At 34.3% G+C, this 16,725-nt stretch overlaps 1 protein-coding gene across 4 annotated transcripts; it reads right to left on the reverse strand.

Annotated features, from left to right (window-relative positions):
• Positions 1-2,039: 2,039 nt before the first annotated feature.
• Positions 2,040-16,176, reverse strand: LOC114305719 (WD repeat-containing protein ATCSA-1). Of its 4 annotated transcripts, XM_082873999.1 has the most exons (10): positions 15,760-16,176; positions 14,141-14,401; positions 13,862-14,021; positions 5,879-6,057; positions 5,475-5,724; positions 4,270-4,424; positions 4,072-4,161; positions 2,913-2,984; positions 2,737-2,830; positions 2,040-2,262 (listed from the first exon to the last, which is right to left on the reverse strand). In XM_082873999.1, the coding sequence occupies exons 1-9, from the start codon at positions 15,907-15,909 to the stop codon at positions 2,771-2,773; spliced, it is 1,377 nt and encodes a 458-aa protein (XP_082730125.1). In that variant the 5' UTR covers positions 15,910-16,176; the 3' UTR covers positions 2,040-2,262; positions 2,737-2,770. The 4 variants fall into 4 exon arrangements, with proteins under 4 accessions (XP_082730125.1, XP_082730127.1, XP_082730124.1 ...); XM_082874001.1 differs by lacking the exon at positions 2,040-2,262 and having other exon boundaries at positions 2,441-2,806; XM_082873998.1 differs by lacking the exon at positions 2,040-2,262 and having other exon boundaries at positions 2,441-2,830.
• Between the last annotated feature and the right edge of the window lie 549 nt (positions 16,177-16,725).

Genomic DNA, 16,725 nt, shown 5'->3' on the forward strand with positions numbered 1-16,725 from the left:
TTTAAATGTGCAAAAAATAAAGAGAATAACATAATAACCTTTAATAATTTTTTAAGTTTTTAACTATAAACCCAAGTCTCCAAACGGAGCATTAATATGATGAATGCTAAATTGTTTTTCATTATATTAAATTTTAACAATAATACGATAAATAACATAATACTAAAATAACTCTTACTAATTCATCAAAACCACCTCAAGTATTTGTTTATTTAGGTGAAAAATATTTTTTTAAATATTTTCTATATTTTCCAATATTTGAAACAATGAAAAATGAAAGGCAATGGAAAATGTTTTTTTATGATAAATGAAAAATAAACATATTTGAACAAAAAATGTTTTCCACTTTTAAAAAGTAGAAAATATTTTCCGAATTAAAATTTTACCAATATCACCACACCACCACGACCACCTCTCACCTCCACCACCACACCACCATCAACACGGCCATCGCCAGCATGACCATCACCATTATTGCTACCATCGCCTCACCACTATGCCACCACATCCACCTCCATTTTTGTTTCACCACCACCACTATCAAACATAGAAAAATATTTTTACAGAAAAACATTTTCTGAAGAAAAATTTCCATACAAAATGCAAATAGGCTTCTAAACCAACCCCCACGGTATGAAATGACATTTGCGGGTTACAAATATTTGTTTTATGCTAAAGAGAACAACAAATATAATCCAATGGGTTGGTGGTATATACTGCTAGTGAAAATTGAGTTCAAGCCTCAGGTGGAGCGTTGAAAGCGATCCCCTTTTCCTTTTCTTAAATTTTTGATCATTTAAGGAGTTGCTAAATAAGCAACTTATGATTTATTTATTTGTTATAAATTATCATTTTATTTTTTATTTTTTTTATACATCTTTTCATAAAAAGTTAAAATACTAATAAATAAACAAACCTGAAACAAAAGCTACTGGACTAGGTTGAGTGACAATATATATATATATATATATAAATTAAATTATATTAAAAGTCGATAAATATTACTATACAAATTAAATTCATACTTCCACCATAGTTGTCAATCCCATACCATTTATACAATGGTCTTGGGTCAAATGACAAAAGGACAAGTGCCGAACAGGGTTGAGAAATACTTTAAATCCTATCAATGATTATTATTCCAAGCTCAACGCTTTATTTATATATATATATATATATATATATATACATATATATACATCGTTTGGAAAGTTTGTTGTTTTAATAAATTATTTTATTTTTTGACAATTTACTACGTTAAAATAATTGCATTTAAAAAGAGAAATGAATTTTTTTGTAATTAGATGTTATAGAATAAGTGAAATAACTATGAATTTAACATGACATTTTAACTTATGGACTATTTTAACCTATTTTACCTTTTTATAAATTTTAGCCAAAAAAAAAAAAGGGGGTCTAAACCCAACTTTCCAAACTCGCCCAAAATAATAATGGTAATATAAGCAACAACATCAATCTATCAATTCAACTAATACCTCATTTGAAAACAAGTTATTTTAGTAACTTTTTAACTTTCTACAGAAAAATGTGTAAAAGAAATAGGCAGAGCAATATAATAATTTATAGTGATTTTTTAACCTTTTAACTAAAATATGTACTTGTCAAACGAGACCTAAGTCACACACATTAACCAAAGTTGTGCAGGTGCATGCATGCATGAGGTATAACCAAGTTCACACTTATTTTGACAAATATGATCTCACAAATAATAATAGCAAACACATCATTGGTCAATTACGCAATTACCATCCTCAGATGTTCAATGCATCCCCCACCCCAGTTTTTATCTAAACTGCTATGGTGAGCTTGTTTGCAATGTAACTAAAAAAAAAAGTTATTTTTTGAATAAATAAGTTTTTACAAAAAAATACTTGTTTATATTATCGGCTAACAAAGTCAAAAACTTTTCTACTCATAGAGAAACAACTCTTTTCACAATTTTCCCGTTAGCTTATTAAATGAATGCTAACATCAATTGGGATTCATTCTGGTCAGGGGCCGTGGCATTACCAATGAAAGATAGAAAATAATAAGTGATCCATATATTAATAAATAAATAAATAAATTTTTAAAAAAGTGAATGCTATGAAGCCAGCGATAAACATGCAGGTGCAGTCCAAATTGAGAGACAAATGACCTGCAACAGGTAAGAGGGATGGGGCATGTGTTCTTTCCCCATGTGCAACGAAACAGAATGCCATACCTGTTGTAAATATGCTCACCATTCAAAGCTTTAAGAGCCTGCGATGCAACCGAATTAATAATGACAAGGGAAATGAATTGAAGTTGAAAAATCATGGGCTAATAGAAAGATCAGATTCTGTTTTCCCAACAATTTTAGGACCCATATATAATGTGTACTGCAATATATATGTTGATGCCATCTAAAGCCGCGGATCCATTTCTCTTCCCTTCCAGATAAACATAACATTATGTTTTTATTATGTAATAGTTTCCTATTTTCTTGGTTAAATACAAATTCACAAATATAATCATTTGTTTCTTTTTGTTTCTTTTGGTAACTGAACATAACCACTTAAAAAACAAAACAAAATCGCTTTTATGGAAGAGCTATAGCATACTACTCTGGTTAAACCTATTGTTTGCATCCCAAATCAAAAGCAACAACCCAAAAACAAAAACAAAAACAATAAAACAACACTAGCAACTGATGATGAATAATCCTATGTACAAACATGGAAATTCATGGATGACCTGGAAATCTGAAACACAGTGGCAGCAATAAATGTCAATCACTCCAGTTATCCTGATCCAGAGCAGAAGCCTTCCCTCTCTTGATCCATTCATCCTGCATGGTCACCCAAACAAAATAAGAAAATATTCACTTGCATAAATTGAGGTATGTGTATCCATCTGAGTAGAAGATGTACCAGTTCATCAGAAACAAATTTGGTTGGAGACCAAACTAGAATTTTCCTGTCGTTACCACCAGTGTATAATTCCTGCAACAAAGCAACAAAATTTCTTCAACCAGTTTGCATAATCAGTATCAGGTAGGGAAAAAAGAAAACAATCTTAGATATTCCTGACGAGATAAAAATTGGAGTGTGGTAGAGAATAGAAAGCCTTTTGGTCTTATGCCAAAATAATGCAACATGCATCGGGGGTAAATATTCAACTACATATTTGGGAAATAATTTTGAATGCACATTCAGAGTTCTGAATTCCAAAAATTTGTCTGGTTCAAACCATTAGGGTGTTCAAGCACTCAAATTGATGAACAAGACCGAAGTGGAAGTCCACTTACTGATTAAGAGCATGCTTGGTGCAATTTCTTGTAGTTGGAAGTCCATTAAGGAGGGCTTCCAAAAAGGAATTCCAACAAAAAAACTGATGTTCAGTAAATGTTTGATTTGAAAGTGCCTTGAAATCAAGAATTGCTTTCTCTATGTTAATGTATGTTTGGTGGCAACATTTACAAGTGCCGAGTTGCTTCCTGACAATATTATCCATTAACATTATTATTCATCTAGTTCATTTATCATATGTATATTTTAATATAGTGATGGGGAAGAAATTTGAGGCAAAAGTAACATAATATATTCTTAGATATACAATATTTAATCTTGTATAAGTAAAAGCACAATTGTTTTTACGAGATTGCTAGAGATATATAAAATTTCACACTATTTTACTCCCCCTCTCACTTTTTTCATTCTCTTTTTTTGTAAAAGGAATCAGATTCCCAGCCTTGGTTGTAAGAAGAGAGCAAAGAGAAGATAAGTTTTGCATAATTCATATAAGTGAATGAAGGCTTCACAATAAGTCACTTGAAAGGTATTTCAGAAGTAACATTGGGTTACTTCTTTGAAACGGGCTTTAGAGATCATGATGACTTTCGATGGAATGTCTTCTTATTATTTTCACCTAATGGCAATCTTTTTTTTCGAAAGGACTTCGAAAAGTCTCGCCAAACACCACCTAAGTTTCTAAAAATGTAGGCAAACCACACAAGATGTAGGGTATAGAATATAGGGTGACACAGTCAGAGAGAGAGAGAGAGAGAGAGAGAGAGAGAGATGGAAGTACCTGGTCCTGCAAGCTATACCAGCAACAGTTCACATGTTCATAGTGACCACGAAATGACAGAACTGTCTTTCCTGACCACACATCAAATACCTAAGCAATTCAGAGCATAAGTTCACAGATTGTACTCATTCATGTGTAAGGTTGTACATATTTACAAGTATAGAAATGAACATCAGATGTATAGAAATGACTTCTTACTTTGACAGATGTCATACATGGAACAAAGACAAGGGCTGAATCTTGAGTTGTGGCTAACTGGATAGCCTTGCCTGTTTGTAGGCGAACAGTTTCAAAGTTCACCAGCGTGTTGCAGCCAGATTCAATGTCCCACAACCTTAACCTTGAATCAGAACCTGAAATTAGTAAGTCAAGAAGGAAAAGTGCTTAATCAAAATGTAATTTATTAGGGCTATTTAACAAGTTTGATGGAGTGACAAGCCCTACGATCAATGACTGTTAAATGTTCAGAAAATCTCCATATGATATAAGAACCAAGAAGACTGGTTAATTTTATTTTTGCAAAAAAGAAAGTGGCCACAACAAGCAGCTCTTACAATAATTACTCATATTTAAAATAAGTTTTTGAATAAGCTAATCAATATATACAAGAAACCATATCCAGTTAAAGCAACTAAACTGTGGCATAAGGTCCATGATTAAAAAAACATTGTAAGGACAGTAGTACTGCTTTACTAAGTTAGAAAAAGACAAATGCATGGTAAGAATGAACTGACAAATTTGGTGATGCTCTATATGAATTTATCTTGATTGATATCTGTAGATTTCAACCCTATCTACAACAGGCATCAATCATCAATTCATTATCAATCACTTTTTTCATTCATAATGCTTTTACAAAAAAGCCAGTTAGTTTAGCCCATAGAGTCACCACAAACACTTTCTGCTCCTACTTGCCTACAGCTCTGACATAAAAATGAAGCAACAGAAACAAGAAAGTAAGGGTTGGTTTGGGATGTTCTAAAAAAGTGCACTTTTTGACTTATTGACTTATATGGGTTGGGTTTGGGTTGGGTTTGATGTGATGTGTTAGAGAGGTGATGTGATTTAAATAAGATGATGTGACTTAAATAGGATTGTGACTTTTTGACTTTTTGTATTATTTAGTTTATGCCAAACCAATCCTAAATCAAACTGTGAGGTAACAAAATGGTGCGTGCTGAAATATCAGTCATGAGAACAATGTAAAGATCAAGGTCCCACAATTTTTTTTAATGACAGAGAAAACAACTTTCTCTATTTTTGGATTCTCCATGGAAAAAGAAGCCAAGTGTTAACTGAATAGAGTTAACCTAAATTCCAACTTAAATATTTACTTTATACAAACAAATAAGTTTTAACACAAAATAACCAAAATGTCATATTTTAACACAACAACACTCAACCTGCACTCAGAAGATACATGCCATCTTCAGTTACTTTTAATCCAATAACAGCTCCATAATGAGCAGTGGCATGATCCTGACTAGATAACATCCCTGGATGTAATCTCTGCCTTGCAGAACTTTTGACTTGACTGGGAATTTTACTGACAGCAGACTGCTTTGAACCATTCCCATGAGCCATTTTCCGCTGCGGTGCACGCGCTTTTACAGATGAGCTCTGGCCTGTTGACGAGGATTTTGAAGATGAAACCTAAGAAAGATATTAAGGACCTCATTGGTAAGAGTCTGAAATATTTCAACATCATAAGTTAACCGTATTTTATGGTTTCACTGTGGACATAATTTTTGTAAAATTTTATCAGGCATGTATGGCTTTTGCAGCAGAGAAAAGAACAGAAGTGAACCTTATTCATGGCAGCACGTTCTAGAAGTGGCGGACGTCTTCCTAGCTGAGAGTGTGACTGATTTAAAACACGAAAACATCCGGCACGTCTGATGTCCCAAAAACGTATTGCACCATCGCATCCTCCAGTTATCAAAACCCACTCATTAGAAGTAGACCACTCTGCTGTCATTACACCATCTGCCATCAGAAAAATGATTCAATGTAATATAAGCACAGAATTGAATAGCACTAAAATAGAGATAGAATGAATGATTCATTACGTGGAGATAGAACACAGATACGTTTCCATAAGATTAAAAATCTTGGGGAGAGTATACCAGTATCTATATGAAGATTTTACAGCATTTACATAGCTAAAAAAATAATAATAATAAATAGTATCATCAGTGTAGATCCATGATGCCAGCCTAAAGCTATAGTAGGAAGACTTCATAGTTTTTAGACAAATCCTAGAAAAATCATGGGCAAATTATGTTGGTAGTCCCTACACTTTGCCCCTTGTGTCATTTTGGCCCCTATGTTTTCAATTTACTCGATTTTGACCTTCAATTTTAGAGTTTATGTCAATTTGGTCCAATAGATAACAGCTGTTACAGTTTTTAACAGAAAATAGTCATGTGCACAACATGTGACTAATTTTCAGGGGCAGAATGGACATTTCAATTCCTCTCCCCTTCCATCCCCATTATCTCTTTCTGCAACTAACTACAACCACCGTGCATCTCCTCCTCACCCAACAACAAACACCAAACACAATCAAACGAGACCACGAATCAGCCGACCGCCACCACCACTAAACAACACCACCCACAATATACAACCATCAAAATCAAACTCAAAATCAAAATTATAAGAACAGGGGAAAAGGATGAAAAAAGATGGAGCAGCTCCTCATAATCTCTAGTGGCAGTGGCGACAGGCTCTGCTCAGCAATCATGTGCATTATTTCTGCCAAAAAACGACTGTTATCTATTGGACCAAATTGACGCAAACTCTAAAATTCAGGTCAAAATCAAGTCATTGAAACGTAGGAACCAAAATGACACAAGGATCAGAGTAGGCATTACCGATGTTATTGCAAAAAAATCAATTTGAACAAAACGGGTCACAAAGAAAGGATGGGAAGGTGAAGGAATTTCCTCAGCCAAAAAAAAAAAAAGAATTAGAAAAATCACACACGTAGGGTATGTTTGGTTTGAGTTTTAGAGATGAGTTTTAGAAAAAAATTTCCAAAAAATTGTTTGGTTTGAGATTTTTCTCAAAAAATTTCCAAAATCACTTTCTCTCTCTTACACATCAATCAATCACTTTTTCTCTCTCCTCTCTCCTTCTCGATCACTTTTTCTCTCACACACATCTACTCAATTACAACAAAATATCAAATCATCCCAAACTCCAAAACTACTTTCAGAATATACAACCAAACAAACCAAAAAAATTTCTAAACTCTCTTCCCAAAAATTTTTTCAAAAACAACTCTCTCAAAAACAAACCAAACAAGCGCGTAAACTCATGTTGTTCCAACATGCCAAGAAGCCGAAGGCCAAGGTCCATGTATGATAGGGCCAACACCATTCGAAGGAGAATGGTCGGACCCACCTAAAACAATCATAGTGGGCTTACAAACGTTCACTCATTTACACTATCCTCCCCAACTCACCCTAGTCTCCTGCATTTTGTCTTCCAGTGTAAGGTTCTTCACACCAAATCTCCACTGACATAATATGCATGCTTAAGTAGGGTCGGGTATAGTCATTGTTACTTGATGAGAACTTCGCATATTGCTATCAATGTCTTCAAGGCCTCATAAAATTACACCACTAAATCCTCAATCCTATTGTCACAAGTTGAGCATACATTAAAAAAAGTAATAATTAATTTTTTTTTTTTATAAAAAAAATAAGTAAAAAAAGAAGACACATCTGTCCTAAAAGGGTGAATAGGCCAAAGTCTTGAGTATATTACCAAATAAAATTTAGCAAGTGTATTAAATCATTTTAATTAACCAATTCCAATAGATCAATCAAGCATATAATAATCATCCACACAATATCACAATAATAAATCAACTAGATAAGCAACACAACCATATATGTCAAAAACCCTTTGGAACGACAATCCTCGAAAGATAAAAAAATCACAAGTCACCTTGCCTAATGAAAAAATTCATTAAACAAGAGTTCAAACACGAGACAAATAACATGATTTACAACCCTACCCTGAATGCATTTAGCCTTGAGGTCTTCCCTTCAAGTTTCAAGATCAAACTATTGAAGTGCCTCTTTGACACCGTTACCATCCTTTTCTTGTTTAAATCTCCGTTGTTCGTGAGTTCAATCATCATTATCCAATTAACAGAAATAACCAATGCATGTTGAATATGATCAAATGTCATTACGGCCATTACAACACCATTAAGAACAGTACAAATACCATAAAAGCCCGTTACATTGAGAATTTGACACATAGCTAAATTGGACATCCTGGGTAATGGTGAGGGATAAAACCATTTTGTAATAGTGTTGCATAATGGTAAAGCCGCCTTTTAAAACCTTGGTTTAAACCTTTTTTTATTCTCCAATTGTAGTTCCCATTCCCAATAGTTTCTTTTTGTTAAGCATTCTAACAACATAAAATTACGAAACCTTCACTGTTCACAACCCTTGGAAAACCTGAAAACCTCATTTATTTTAACTAATTTTTGCATCCCTCTTATCTTATTGTTGCCACTTTCTATATTGTGAAACCCTACACTTTTGCTCACTTTTTAGCCACAAGAAGTAATTAAAATTAACATCTAAAATTTATTTTTGCCATTGTTATATATCAATATATATCAATTTTGGCTTCCAATCATGAAAGAAAGACTTCCTCCCCCTCTTTCCTACATTATTTTGGTATTTAAAACAACACACTTTTTTGTAGTGTTATTTGTTTATTTATTTTAATTTTGTTGGCAATGGAGTATGAGCCAAATCCACTTAATGACCAATTTGAGGCTACAGTCTTTGTGGAGCCTTTAACAATAAAGATATGAAAAAAGAATAAGGCCTCGTTTGGCAAGTTAACATTTTAGCCAAAACGTCAAAAAATTACTAAAAAAGCCAAAAAGCCTATAATATATACCAAAAAGTCAAAGATTCCATTTTCTTTCTACTTTTTGCACATATTTTCGTAAAAAGCCAAAAAGTCACCCCAAACATACTAGTTTTTTTTACCTCATATTTTAGCTAAAAAGCTAAAAAGTTACTAAAATCGCCTGTTCCCAAACGAGGCCTAAGTAGGTATTAGTTTCCATTTTAAGGTGTGTCCTAGCAACACCTAAAGTAGGGAAAGAGAATATTGCCAAGGTCATGGCGTCTAGGGGTGTTCACGGGTCAAATCAAATCAATTTTCCCGGCCGCCAGTCACCTGAACCGACATCATCGGTTTGAATAACATATCACCCACACTCATCCGATCACTGCTTCAAAACCGATTGTCACGGGTGTTGAAAAATCGGTTAGACTTCGGTCGGTATCGTTGCTTTCTATCTTCCTCAACTCAATAGAACATGATAAGGGTTATTGTGATAACCCTGTTTTGTGTTAAGTTAATTAATCATGATTATATTGTGAATATGTGATTAATTTGAATTTGGGTGTTAATTGCATGATTATATGTGATTTTGGCCTTATATCTGTTCACCGTAGGAAGATCTGTTCAACTTACTGTTGTAAACTGAAAATTGAAGGCCTTATCGGCCACAGAAATCGAAATTAACTGTATTTTTGTGCTTAACATGATTTTTAGAGCCTATGGTGAAATTTGATTAAAAATTGATTCGGATCGATATAATTTAGATTAAATTGATTAATTTAAGCTCAATTAACTAGCCTTAATCAAAGTTGATTAGGCAAGTATATATATATATAGGCCTTTTAACACCTAAGCTTCTCATTTTGAGCTCAACAATCTGAAAAACACTCTAGAGAGAGAGAGGATCGGTTCTAGAGAGAAAAGAGGTACAAATTGTGGATTTTGGCTCAAAGCTTGGGAATTTGGAAGCTAAAGTCAAGAAATTAGCTAATTTTGGAAAGATTGGAGATGCTAGGTGAGTAATTGAACTCAAAACCATGAGTGTAAACCTATGGTTGAGTGAATTTAAGAATAATATGATAATTTGAAGTCCATATATTCATGCATGTATAGAATTTCCATGAAATTGCATGATTTAGCATAAGGCATGTTAAATATGAAGAATTAAGCATCAAAGCTTACATGCATGCATAATTTTGTTGAAATTCATGATTTTGGGCATGATTTGTGTCATTCGAAGTAGAATTGGAGTCAATAATTAACATGCATGCATGATTCATGAAGATATGAAGTTATATGAAGTTTGAATGCATGAGTATTGGAATTTGTGAGAGAATTTGGAATGGATTTGAAAGTGGACCATGATTTTGGACAACTGGTCTTAATTTATCCAAGTTCTTATGATATACAATGTTTTTCTATGATTTGGCATTGATTTGCAAACTTTGGAACCTTTGAAATATGTTTTTGAGCTTCAAACAGAATTCTGGAAAACCCAGAATTCGACTTATCTGCTCAAGCAAGAAAAGCCTCGCTCAAGCGTGAATTTGTAGCTCCCAGAAGTTTTGCAGAGATTGCACAGTGGCTCGAGCAGCCGAATCTGCGCTCGAGCATAGCCTGCTTTGCATGACTCCTCGCTCGAGCGCCAATAGTCTCGCTCGAGCGTAAATTACAAGCAACCAGAACTTTTGCAAAGAAAGGGGTTCGCTCACTCGAGCAGAGAGCCCTGTTTCAGAAATTTTGAAAAGTTTATTTATGTTTTGTTTTCCGTTCTCTTTCACTTCTAAGCACTCTTAGACAGGCATTGAACGTTGTAAATGAGTTAAAGGGATAAGAAAGAGGCCTAAGAGAAATAAAACGATTTGAGGACGAATTGAATTGTTTGTGACCCAATATGTTATGTTATGTAATGTGTAGGGTCAAGCGCAAGGGCAAGGGCAAATCCTTCGGCGGAACACTATGAGTAATATCTTAATAAAGATATGTTCAAGTACATTATTTTCCAAACGTTACTTCTGTATGAGCCTTATGGATTTGCATTTTGAATTGTGGATTAATCAGTCCTTTGCATAAGACTAATTGCAAACGAATATGATCATGATCACGGATATGTGACACACATAAATACGAATATGAAATGAATTGGGCCAAAAGCCGTTTGACATGAACAATTGGGTCAAAAGCCGTTTGACATGAATGATTGAGCCAAAGGCTATTTGACATGAATAGTTGGGCCAGAAGCCGTTTGACATGAATGAATGGGCCAGAGACCGTTTGACATGAATGAATGGGCTAAAGGCCGTTTAACACGAATAAATTGGGCCCGAAGCCGTTTGATAAGAACGAATTGGGCCTGAGGCCATTTGATATGTTTGGGCTTGAGGCCATTTGATGTATTAGATAGAATCATGAATGGGCCTAAGGTTGTTTGATATGATTGCTACAAATTTCATTCATGTACCCATTTATTTTGATATTATTCACTGGGCTATCGCTCACTCTCATTTATGTGTGTGTAGGTGAGCAAAGAGATGTCAAAACCCAGCCTCAGTAAAGGATATGAGAGGGAGTCAATTTTATGGAGTCAGCCCGAATGTCTCACGCATGAGACGTTGTTTTTGTTATTTTGTTTACCACTTTTTGCTGTCTTAGTGATTATGGCGAATCACATATGTACATATATTTTTGTTTGGCTGACTAGCTGTTTGAAGTTCTTGGATGTATAAGATGTTAATTCTACATATATGTGTAAGTTATTATGAAATGCTTTTGGGATAATTTTATTATGCCATGTAAGCACAGCTCATTGGACAAAATTTTTAAGTTTGCTTCCGTTTTAGCCCCTTTAATATTTTTGAAATTGTTTGAGGCCGTAGATAATCTCATAATTATTGGCCGGTTATGACCTTAATTATTAGGGGCGGGATCGAGTCATGACAGTTATACACGAGGAAAATCAAAGAAAGAAAGAGACGGGGATGACTATTTCGCAAGAGAAAGATCACAGATTCATAGAATAGAGGTTGAGGAAGGGAATCAAAGTTTCAGAAGAGGGTGATAAAATAGGGATGCGAGGATGAGGAGAAAAAATAAGAAATAAAGAAGATACCGCTATCTCGAATGTGATCTCAGCGCCGTCGCCACCATCTCACACAAAGAGCGCCATCATCACAATCTGATACTAAGGAGATATGGAGAATTACAAAGTAGGAAGGGAAATGAGAGAGAAGGTCACTATAGACTGAAATAATAAGAGATAGAGAGAGAAGTTATTGATATGCGTGAGTGAGAGAGAAGATAGGACTCTTTGACTGAAGTACTATTAGAGAGAGGAAGGAGTTATTATGGTGGTGAGAAGACAAAAAGTTGGACAGTCTGTCGAAGCTAGAGAGATAAAGTTTGAAATAAGATTTCTAGAAGATTGGAGATAATATATTATAGTAAGTCAACAATAACAAGCCACGTATAAATTATATTATATTATTATATTTCGGTCAGTCGGTTTTTTATGATTTTTTTATTGGTGCACTCGCAAGCCGACCGCCACTTGAAATTATAAACCTTCGTTGATCTGCTGCCAACCATATGGTGCAGCGAAACCGTCTATGACAAGCAATATTCGGTCGGTTTGGTCAGTTTTTTCGAGTGATTTGGTTCTATGAACAGCCCTAATGGCGTCGAACAAGTGGCCCATGCTCGCCAAACCAACCCAGAGGGGTTTTCTAGGCCATACGCTTGACTTAGGTTAGAATGAGATCATAAGAGTGCTATTAGAGAACAAAGTGTAGACCATGAGAGTCTAAGCATATTGGCATGAGCGGATATGAACACACTCAGATGAAGAGTTTACTTAAGCAAGGAAGAGAAGCCGAGTGCACCTAGGAGGCCTCTTGAAGATGCCTACAAATGCATTGGCTTGAGAGGGTAAGGCATCACATATGTTAAACCTGGCCAACATGAATATATCTGGTGGAGGAGTGACATGAGGCAACATCTCATTGTCCATATGTCACCTCATGAGACTAACACATGGGACCAAGGTACATGGAGATTGACGTGACAATGATGTGGCATGGCCACATGGAAGTGGACCCAGGGACTAGAAGCTGTGCTATTAGAATCGAACGATTCACAATTCAAATCGTACGATTCGATTTGATTCAGTGGGTAATCGATACAAACAGGTTGCATGAATTGCAAATAACTGTGAATCGTAGGTGAATCGTTGAACCGAATCGGTGAATCGTGATTTGATTTAATTCGATTCGCTAAAATTAATATTTGGCTTTCTTTTTTGGTTTTTTTGTTGTTGAAAAAGGGTTCACACAACCTTTTCATCTAAGTGCTTGCATTTATAAAAAAAACTTTTCTAAGGCATCAAGTGAGATTTTTTATTAAGTTTCAAGATTTTGATTTCTTAACCTTGTAAAAAGTTTAAAACGTTGTTGTTGAGTTATTGTTACTTGGAAATTGAAAGTTTATCTTTGCTTGCTTTCTTTATTAAAAATGACTGATAAGAAATAGTATATAAAAAGGAAAAGGTAAAGTGGTGAACATGGGAACCCGTGTTAACTTTTTACCTAGACACTTCATAATCATTCAAAACAACATTTTCATTGATTTAAATCAAAATATTTCATATTTATTAGATATATTTAATATCTAAATGTGTAGATATATTTTCCTATGTAATTTTAAAAAGTGATTGAATCTTTACGATTCGCGATTAGATTAGATTAGATTCGATTCGATTCAATTCGTGATTTGGTACAAGTCCATTTCGATTCACAGTTCGAATCCCAATTTGACAACTATGACTAGAAGCAATTCTAAAATAAAACTCATAACAATGAACCGTATATGTAAAAGAAAATTGATCAATCAGTATAACACATTAGCATACCACGATGACCAGACAATGTATGAGCAAATGCCCCTGAAGCAATATCACAGAGGCGCACTTGAACATCTTCAGTTCCAGCAGCAATTAGCATGTGGGATGTTGCCAATGACGACATAGCAGTCCTATAAACCTTTCCAGGCATTTTAAAATTCACTACAACCTGCAAAATAAAATTAAAAAAAATTTAATTGACCAAAGAAAATATCATAACCATAATCAGCAAGAAATCATGATGTTATACAATGGAGCAGGATGAAAAAGATCTTGAAGGATAACTACCTGTGTAGTATTTGTATCCCAGACATTGATGTGATGGTCATATGAACCTGTGATGAACAAACCCGTGTCAATGGGATACCATATGGCTGAGGATATGGCATATTTATGTCCATGGTCATGTTGTTTGTCGATATTAATTATGGACTTATGCTTTGCAAGCAAACCACCTCCCTCATAATTGGTTGCACGTTGAACATCATAGATAGCAACTGATGCGTCAGATGCACCGGATAGCAAATATCGACCCTCTGTCAAATCAACCTGATATTGTGATCAAAACAAGTGGCTGGAAGAACTTCCTCAACAAAAAACTAATTTTTTCACCACCCCCCAACCAAGGGGAAAAAAAAAAAAGAAGTCCCAAATGCCTAGATATAAGAAACAAGGAGATAATAGGGTTTAGGGGCTAATTACACTAATGGTCCCCAAATTAAATGTTTTGTTACACTTTAGTCCTCAATCTTTTAATTGTTCCACTTTGATCCCAAATTATGTGATTTGTTACACTTCAATCCCTAATGTCAGCACAATTCAAAATTAACAACGAGATGTGGGGCACTTTTGAAATTTTACATGAAATCTCAATAAAATTAAAATGACCAAATACACACATGGTCTCAAAGCTTAGTTGAAAGAAAGAACGAGGGGGGGAGTGGAAGCAGGGGTAGGGACTAGGGTGGAAGAGCCTATGAGAATGTGTATATATTTTATATATTAAATATATAAATATAGTTTAGCAATTATTTTTCCTGCTTAGTTATAATATGTGTTAAAATATGCATAAATATTAGATATAGATGTCAACTATAGATTGTCTTTATTTAGTAGGAATAAATAGTATGTAAAAATAAATTACTAGAATAGGTTTGAAATGTTTTTCTTTTGTTTATGTGAGATTTGTATATTTAAGAGATTCTATCTCAGTTGGGAGCAAGTTTCTTCCTCGATGGGAGCGATTTTCTTACAATTGAGCGCAAAATCATGTTTCTAAATAAGAAATGTCACCCAAGTACAAGGCTCCTGCTACTAAGCTCAAAAGTATGCATCTAGTAGGTTCCTAAAATATGCATTTCATTTCATTTTAGTCTCCAAATTATGCAATTTATTGCATTTTTATTCGCAATCTTTAAATTTTATTTATTTATTTATTGGAAAATTCTAAAAATTCCCCTACTCTCATTATTGATTTTGAACGGTGCTAATGTTAGGGACTGAAGTATAACAAATCGCATTTTTCTTTTTTGGATAACTGGGTGTCCGAACCAGCTTGGACGCATAACATATAGCATATTTTGAAGACCAAAGTGGAACAATTACAAGATTGGGGACTGACGTATAGTTCGAGGACCATTTGTGTAATTAACCATATGGTTTAGTATAGTGCGCCTGCTACAACTGATCCAAAAATGACGGTAGTGCTTTGTTCAGTCTAATGTGATGACCTCAACACCATCACTCATGGGTTAGGATATACATATTTCATATGTTTTAGGACCATCACATTCAATTCAATTTCTTAGGAGTCAACAATTATCAACCACTATAACAAAGTTAGAATCTTCCCAACATAAAAGTGTGTGTGTGTGTGTGTGTGTGTGAGAGAGAGAGAGAGAGAAAACCTGAAGAGAGTTGACGGAGCCTCGGTGAGGAGAGACGATATCTTTGTAGTTGGAGAGTTGGAGAGAGGAGAGTCGAGTGGATCTAATGCGATTGGTGAACAAATTAGGTCTGAGCTTGCCGAATTCTCTATCACCGATCTCCTTCCACATCGTCCTCGCATCTTTGTCCCACCCACCACCCCCAATCTTCAAACCCTTTTCCGCCAACAATTCAATTCAATTCAACTCGCTCGCTCTCTCTCTCTCTCTCTCTCTCTCTCTCGATATATATATTTCTGTATGTATGTGTGTTAACGCGATCAAAATGGATAGAGAGATAACCAGAAATGAGGAAATAAGCTACATAACAATCAACCAAGAGACGAAAGGAAATAGCCGACTATAAATTAAAGTGAAATGTGAAATGATTTATCACACAATTTCACCCAATTTTCCCGGTCAATGAATAAATATGGATATATGATGTGATATAATTTAATATATTTTTAATATTTGTAATATTATTAATGAGTGGGGTGAATAATAATAGAATAATGTTACATGTATCAATTAGTGTACTAATTAGTGTATCAATTGATGATGTGACATAATTTAAGAGATTTTTGGTATTTGTAATGTGATTAATGCGTGAGATCAATAATAATGTCATAATTAATGTTAGTACACTAATTAGTATATGTAACACTACGATAATAATGTCATAACTAGTGTTAATATACTAGTTAATACACTAATTGGTGCATGTAACATCTCTCTGTTTAAATATAAACAATTGACACTCTAATTGGGAAGAAATTTTAAAATGAGAGTTCTTTTCAATCAGAGTCTCAATTAGTTTTCTCTCGGTTAGATTTTTCTCGGTTAGAGTCTCAATTATATACATTCGAACGAAATAAATTATATAAATGTAGCAATATTGTATATTAAAATAACTAATATTTTAAAATATTATGTGTTTTTTTTTTC

The sequence above is a fragment of the Camellia sinensis genome, chromosome 6 (assembly GCF_055761805.1).
Source record: "Camellia sinensis isolate YWXY chromosome 6, ASM5576180v1, whole genome shotgun sequence".
Lineage (NCBI taxonomy): Eukaryota > Viridiplantae > Streptophyta > Magnoliopsida > Ericales > Theaceae > Camellia > Camellia sinensis.